General features: G+C 34.4%; 1 protein-coding gene across 1 annotated transcript; it reads right to left on the bottom strand.

The window, feature by feature from the left end:
• Positions 1-318: 318 nt before the first annotated feature.
• LOC133321828 (odorant receptor 30a-like) lies at positions 319-1,496 on the bottom strand. Its single transcript, XM_061530898.1, has 5 exons — positions 1,253-1,496; positions 925-1,192; positions 757-856; positions 489-698; positions 319-420 (listed from the first exon to the last, which is right to left on the bottom strand). The coding sequence occupies exons 1-5, from the start codon at positions 1,494-1,496 to the stop codon at positions 319-321; spliced, it is 924 nt and encodes a 307-aa protein (XP_061386882.1).
• Positions 1,497-8,159: the final 6,663 nt, after the last annotated feature.

The raw sequence follows: 8,159 nt of genomic DNA, 5'->3' as shown, positions 1-8,159 counted from the left end.
TAGTGTCGACTTGAGTGATATTAGGACTAATTTTTTTAAGTTAATTTTTAACTTTGTCGTGGTTAATTGATTAAGATGGTCATTTGTAGGCAATGATAGAAAATAAAATTCTGCATAGACGATTATTTGTCTATACAGTTTGTTTTAAATGGAATATGGTTATAGCTCTTTTATATGACACACTTTTTATTTGAACTAATTATGGTTACCCAATGATCAACTCTATAATATTCTCCAAGTGGTGTAGGGTATAAAATCTCTATATAAAATCAATATCTTTCCAAATGCAAATATGGTTAATTATTGCATTTAATTTTATTATCCATAAAATTGTTGCAATAGAGTAAATATACTATAGGTAAATTTCAGCAAAGACTGTAAAGTTCCTAAATTAATAACATACGTTTTCATAATTAATACCTGAAACGTCAACGGAAAAAACATTAGATTTTGTTGGAGCTGAAATAATATAAAATGTTGAAGCATACCGCACAAGGCTTCTGGGTTCTAAGGAGAAATATCTTCAACATCTTTTGAGTTTCAATATCGTAGTTGAACCAATTTACATTGTAGGCAGCCGTTGATATTTCCAAACTTTCATAATACACTTCATTCGAAAAATAATATAAAATAAATGGCTGCGAAAATACCGTTATAATATAAACTATTATAACGCATTTTTGTAGAACCGTTGTGACCTGGAAGGGAAAGTAAAAAATGTATTCTAGTTGAAAAAAACTTCAAATAAAGACTTACCAAAATAAATGATAACAGCATAATGCACAATACAACAACAAATAATATTAAATCTACCAAGGATATGGTAAAGTTACGTTCGTTAATATTATTGACAAACCTATAATATAAATATATTAAATGAACATTTTAATCAATTTAATTTATTATTACTGATATATAACCAACCTTATTAGTTTCCAATGTAATTCTATACATTTGATAATTTTCCTTTGAACTAATTTCGAAGAAACCTCTTGGGAAATTGTATTCAATTTATATTGTAATATTTTCGATATGGCAATGGCGAAAATTATAAACGATACAAATATCCCAGTGAAGGGTATAAACATGCACAACCCATAGAGATTTAAGACACATTGGATCGTCAGCAATATTTCATACCAGGGACTTCGATATTCATCCAGATATGGAAGGTATATGCCAAAAATAAATTCTAGAAAGAAACACAATGTAAGGTAAGTAAAAGAGGCACGAAGTTCATTTAAACACCCACCTCTCTTGTCGGACATAATAGGAAATACGGAAAATCCCACACCGGCCAATATACCAACAAAGAGATTTATTTTCGAAACTTTTAAAGCTAATTCGGTATGCTCCTGCATGATACGCCGTATTTCTATATCATCTCTCATCATCAATTCCGTATAAATGACCTTCATATAATCCAGTAGTTGAGTAAATTTTTGACGTTTTGTAACCATTACCACTGCCCGCAAAAAAGCATTGAACATTAACATTGTCATGTAAGTATCGTGAATTTTGTCGTCAATCGGTTTTTCGGTGTAATATAAATCCAATAATTGAAATAAATTCAAAAAGAAGAAGGGTATATACGAGAAATATTGACGCCAATTATCATCGATGAGTACAGACCAAAATTTCAATATTTTCACATTAAACCACACTATTTCGACATCCTCAATACTTTCAATAATTTTTTTGGTTTTTATTTTGTTGGACTTCATATCGCCAGTGAATGATGGTGGTATGTTTCGGGTGTTAGTTTACGATACTACTGTTTGTTGGAAACTTTTACTGCGATGAGGTAACGCATAAACTTCCGGTGTACATCGTCAACACTATATGCAATGTTCTTCAATTATTAATCCAATTCAATAAATTATTTCAAAAGTTTCCATTTTAGAAAGTTGTAAGAGAACTTTATTTGTTTCAGGTTAGATGTTGTTTCTAAAAAAATATATGGAATATTTATTAAAAAATTAACAACTTTAAAAAAACATTTTTTTTATTTTTTCCCAAAGATATTGACTAAGTTATTCCTTTACTCCATTCGCAAAAACAAAACTACTGTGGGAACGATTCAATGGAAGTAATCTGGAGCAACATTGATTGTCATATCTACCAGTAAAACAACAACAGTTAAAAAATTCTTTGTCAACGACAGAAAAAACTTGGGGCAACATTTTCTTTCCAAAATAACTAAAATACGCATTCAATCAAGAACGACAAAATAATGTAAAGGTAATGAAATATCCAGCACAGCATATCAACAGGAATCAATATCCACATTGAAACGCCGTAGCAAAATTGGGAACAGATTAAAATGGTATGAACAACAATTAAGTCTAGAGTGATGTGTGCTAAGTTTCGTGAAAATCGGTTCAAATTTAGATATAGCTCCCATATATAGTTTTGTCCGATTTTATGTAAATGGTGTACCAAAGTCCCTATATATAATTCGATTTACACAAAATCTTGCATATCGTACTGAATTGATGTGATGTGTGCTAAGTTTCGTTAAAATAGGTTCAGATTTAGATATAGCTCCCATGTGTAGTTTCGTCCGATTTATGTAAATGGTGCAACAAAGACCCTAATTTTCATTCGATTTGCACAAAATTCGGCATAGCTACTCAGTTAAGTCTAGAATGATGAGTGCTGAGTTTCGTGAAAATAGGTTTAGATTTAGATATAGGTGCAACAAACGCCTATGTATCTTTCGATTTGCACGAAATTTGGCATAGCACACTTAATAAAGTGCAGAATGATATGTGTTAAGATTCGTGAAAATCGGCTCAAATTTAAATATAGCTCCTATATATAGTTTGGTCCGATTTTGTGTAAATGGTGTCCCTATATTTGCACCAAATTTGGAATAGCGTACTCATTTAAGTCTAGAGTGATGTGTGCCGAGTTTCGTGAAAATCGATTCAGATTTAGATATAGGTAAATGGTGCACCAAACTCCCTATGTATCTTTCGATTTGCGCGAAATTTGGCATTGCGTACTGAATTGAGTCTAGAATGATGTCTGTTAAGCTGCGTAAAAATTGGTTCAAATTTAGATATAGCTACCATTTGTATGTTCATTGGAGTTTTGGTAAATGTTGCACCAGTTGACAATAAACGCATCAAATTGAGACTAGAATGACGTTATAGCCTTTTTTAATTGGTACAGATGCAAACACAGACCTCCATATATAATAAAAACGGGTATCTGATTGAGACTAAATTTATGTAAATAAAATCGATGTACACAAATTTGTCCCATTGTACCCAAACGACTCTAAAATTGCCCGAATGAAATGAAAGGTACCAGGTTCCATTAACATCTCATATTCAAGTATATTCAATTTCATGTCAATGTTCTTCCGAAAAGGCAGAGTCTGTTAGGAGACATATGTAGAATATACCCAAAGTGGTGAAGGGTAGCATGTAGTCGGCCCAGTCCGACTTTACTGCATTCCTAACTGGTTACTTTGTTTCACTGGTTCAACGTTATCATTTGGGTTGTATTTTTTATCTTTCTTCTCTTCTTCTTCTCTTTCTTCACCGCACCATCTACACTTCATGATGGTGATATAGTATAATGGACCAGAGAGATCTTAGTTAATATACCGCTAATCGCGATCTAACGTTGATCCTATTTGGCCAGCCTGGATCCGACGCCCTTGGTAGGTCAGAGGAGGCGCGTCGAGTTCCGAACCGGACGATCCGGGTTCGAATCCCAGCAAGGACATAATTTTTTTATTTTTATTTTATTTTTTTTTTTTGCATTTAAATTTGCTGTGAAGCATTTATATCTGAATTTCGGCTAACTTTACTCGATTGTGAGTAGGCTACGTAATAGTGGTGACAGGTTTCTCTAATTACGATATTCTTCTATACACATTAATACATGAAATGTGAGTGTTTTGATTATGTATTTGTTTTTATATTTGAAGAATTATTTTTAATTGAGTCGTTTGGTAGTGAATTAGCCGAGGTTACAAAAGGTGGTAAAGGGGAAGACATTTTGTTCATTGTATTCTGATCGTGAGGCTTTAAACATACTCATTGGCTAAAAGGTCAAAGTCTACAAGCTCGAAGTTACATAATCCGAAACGGGATAAAAAACATAATTTTTGGCGATTTCCGGACCCATTGATGACATTGTCAATATTGTGCCCTAAAAATCCTTGGCCGTAAAATATATAGTTTTGCTGATTTGAATATATCTGTTTCATTGTCCAATTTGGGTCTGAAGAACAACTCTTCTGGCGGTCATCTTTTGTTTCCTTTGGAGCGCTGGTTATCTGCAGATTTTCTCTTTAGCAGCTATTTTAGCATTCCCCTTGATTCCACTGATGCCCTTCACGCCTACACGCTGTTACATCAAGCCTCACCTATATTAGGCAGAGTTTAGTGGTTTAAAGTGTTTCGCAGAGTTCGGTGATTTGGAATAAAATAGTAATATTCCCCGAACACCATCAAAAATATTTTTGTTCATTTCAGCACAAAACAATTAAAAGAACATTAGCGGAAGAATGGTAACGGAGGATTCAGTCTAAGAATAAAAGGAGTAACAAATATAACAATGTCGTTTTCTTACAATTTGCAAGAAATTGGTAAACAAAAAAACATACCGACAAAAAGAGTATGCTTGCAGCAGGGTTGGAAAGTGTTTTGTCTGTTGTTGTGTCTATTTTTAAATTATGTTATGTGCCGATATTTTTTTCTGAAAACCATCAACTTTAGACCTTGTTTGGCATGTTTAATTTTCTTCGACTAGCTCTGGTCGGACTGGCGTGGTTCTTCGGTCTAAAGCCTATGGAGCACATAAGCATAAAAAAGAATCATCATGCCGATATATTGCCACATAATTCTTTAAAGAGCATTTTTAAATTAGAACAATTTCCAAAACCAAATACTTACGTTGAGTGACTAGATGATATGTCACTAGAGCAAAACCCTTCCTTTCCACGGTAATCTATATGCTCCCTTTGCAAGAAATCATCGATACTTTGGCATTTAGTAGTTCATTTAAACATATTCCTTTTTATATTATTTAGAATTAGCAATTCATCTTAATTTCACTGTAGATACTTATAAATTATAATACATTTGTAATACGCTTTAAATTCTGTGCAAACTAACAATTTCGTATAAAATGTATGTTGGGATATGTAGATTCTAATAAATTTTATCTCATGCGATATACTAAAATTCTCTTTTAACAATTGTTTCGCTTAAAAGTAGGTCAAATTATTCTATGTTGCTTATTACCTATTTTCTAGTCAGCTTTGTTTTTGGTTTTCAATTTCTTTCTAATTACTGATGCTTCTTCTTCTTCAGATAAATGAAATAGATCAACTAATGTTTAATGTAATGGATATGAAGGAGATAGGTGATACCTCAGAAAAATCAGTTATAAGAAATTGTAAATCAAAACAAGCTGAGTGAATTTGTGAAAATTATAATAATATATTACAAAATTAAATATATGGAAATATAAATCAGAAATAAAAAGAAATTATAATGAATTTAAGTATATTTATTTGATTCTGATTGTGCTACAAATTGGAGATTTCCAATTTAATGAAAAATTATGTTGTGTGATAATGATTTAGTGTTGTTCTGGATAATCAAATATACCTGCTGATGAGGAATTGTTGTTGCAGAATTTACCTCCGTACTATTGCTGTTGTTGTTGTGGCTGAAACTATAACCCTTTTGGAACTCAATTGCGGAATGATGGAGGTAAGGAAAACCAGTGCCAAGTAGATTAAGTCGCTTTTCAATGATGAAATGTATATCCAGGGTTATTATTAGTTCGGCCAAACAGAATATATTTTTGCGTGACTTGTTCATATACACAAACGATTGAATTTTGTTGTTTTTTTTCGGGGATGGAGGTTTAAAGGGACATTGCCCAAATTCTCCAATAATGGAAAGCAAACCAATAGATTTATATCAGCGTCACTGCAAGAATAATACCACTAAATATTCGAACCTGACTCGAAAAACACTTTTTATATTCTTACCAGTTCCAGTTGGAAAACCCCTTTTGTGATATTTCTGTGATATTTGATAGTATTATAATTATTCCACTAGTAGTTTATTTAACTTCCTTTTACTGTTTTGTTGGATATAAAATATCCCCAATAGTTTTGGTTAAAAAAAAATTACTTGTAAGATCTCTAGGATTTTAGTCTTTATACCACGAGGTCACAAAAGGAAAAGAATGAATTTTATCAGAATGACATCGGACGTTTATGGTAAATGTATTTGATTATTTGGTAGTTTGTGTAGGCGTACTAAATATTTGTTTATAAAATGAACACAGCATCATATGTTGTCATATTACAATTTGAAAGTCACTGGAAACTATGAAATACCAACTGTTGGAAGTATTATTCTTGCTCTGCTTCTAGTGGATGGAAGGAAAGACACTTGTGCTCTGGCTGGTGGCTTTATTGAGAGTGATTATCAATACCTTACACACTAAACAAGAAAACTTACTACTAAGAATATTTACGCAATTACTCTACGCATGTATGTTGTGTGTTGTAAGTCAGTATCGTGGACATTCTATAATTCCAACACTCCTCCTCAACACACATACATACGTGCCCCAATAAAAATCTCTCAAAACATTTATTTATTCAAATTCAAAATTTGTAAACAGATTACAAATATAATACACACAGTATTTTTCATGATTGTGATCAGCAATTCATCTCCTCCTGCATATTGTCCCCCTCCACGGGTTCGACAATAGTTGACCTAACGGTGCACTCAGCACTGCCATCGAAACACATTCGACACCGTCCGTTGTGGGCTCTCCCCATCATATCAACCGTAACGGTGTTGGCACTTCGGGTTGTTTCGTTCTCTGCAGAAACACATTCTGATTACAAATACAACTCCCCTCTTGCGGTCAGCAAACTCCAATTGCTCGTCGTCAATCTGCGCACATTTTTCTTTACGACATCTTTACCGTTTCACTTGTCAACCGTCATAAAACTGTCGTTCGGGTACACAAACAACACGCTATTTAGTTTGAGCTTACCCCTTCCATTCCGCCAGAGACTTCTTCTCGTAAACAAATTACGCATCATAAAACTTTGTCGTCGCACCGTTAGGCAAACACACAATGCTCTTGCTTGCATTGTTGTTTTCAATCACATCACTAACGGTGTACGCATGCTCATGGGGATTTCTCTGCTCAACCTTTTTCGCTGCCTGCAGTCTCTGCTGCCACTTCTTGTGCGCGAACTGTTTTTGTCACTACCTGCGTTGTTGTTGTTGCTGAATTTTATTGTGCGCCTCGGCAATCGCACCCTTTTGTTGTTGTTGCCATTCACTCTTTGCTCGAGTTCTTCCAATCTGCTTCATCATCCACAGAAATCTCCTCCCAAACACATTGGTGGACCAGCATTGATTTCTTTCGCAGATTCTTAACCAGCCAAAATGGTCCTCTGACAATTCAAATGCAACACATGCATGATTCCAGATGCGTATGTGTCGACACACGACATAACATACCCGACACTCGGTTATACAAACTGGAATGACTCTCAATTCTCTTTTTCTTTTGAGCACTCTTCGATCACACAGATCGGACACTTTCCACTGTCTTCCTTTCTATATTGTATTGTGTAGTCCAAGCTCCATCGTTACTAACACACTGTAACGAGCTGCTTGGTTTCCGACACACGGCTAACCATTGGACTCACACAATCCACTAGGTTTCCAAGGATTCACTTTTTCGGGGCCGGTTGTTACTGACACACTTGTAACAAAATCTCGTTGGTTTTCGACACACGAAAACACGATTTCTTCACCAGCGGCCTCCCGGTAGCTTATTCACTCAGCATTTCTATTTACATCAGTGATCCTTCTTCAGAGTCATCCTGGATACACACGATTTACTATTTCCTCTAAGCGACTCTGGGTCTCAGCTATGTCTGTATGTTGGCTATGCCTGGACCCATAACCTATTGGAAGTATTATTCTTGCTCTGCTTCTAGTGGATGGATGCTTCTAGTGCTCTGGCTGGTGGCTTTATTGAGAGTGATTATCAATACCTTACACACTAAACAAGAAAACTTACTACTAAGAATATTTACAGTGGTGGTGTGTAGGTTACTCTAGGCGAACACATCGCAATTAGTCTAC

This window comes from Musca vetustissima, unplaced genomic scaffold, assembly GCF_032173495.1.
Source record: "Musca vetustissima isolate MV318-11 ecotype Yass unplaced genomic scaffold, APGP_CSIRO_Mvet_v1 utg55010, whole genome shotgun sequence".
Lineage (NCBI taxonomy): Eukaryota > Metazoa > Arthropoda > Insecta > Diptera > Muscidae > Musca > Musca vetustissima.
This window is presented reverse-complemented; position numbering and strand designations above follow the sequence as displayed.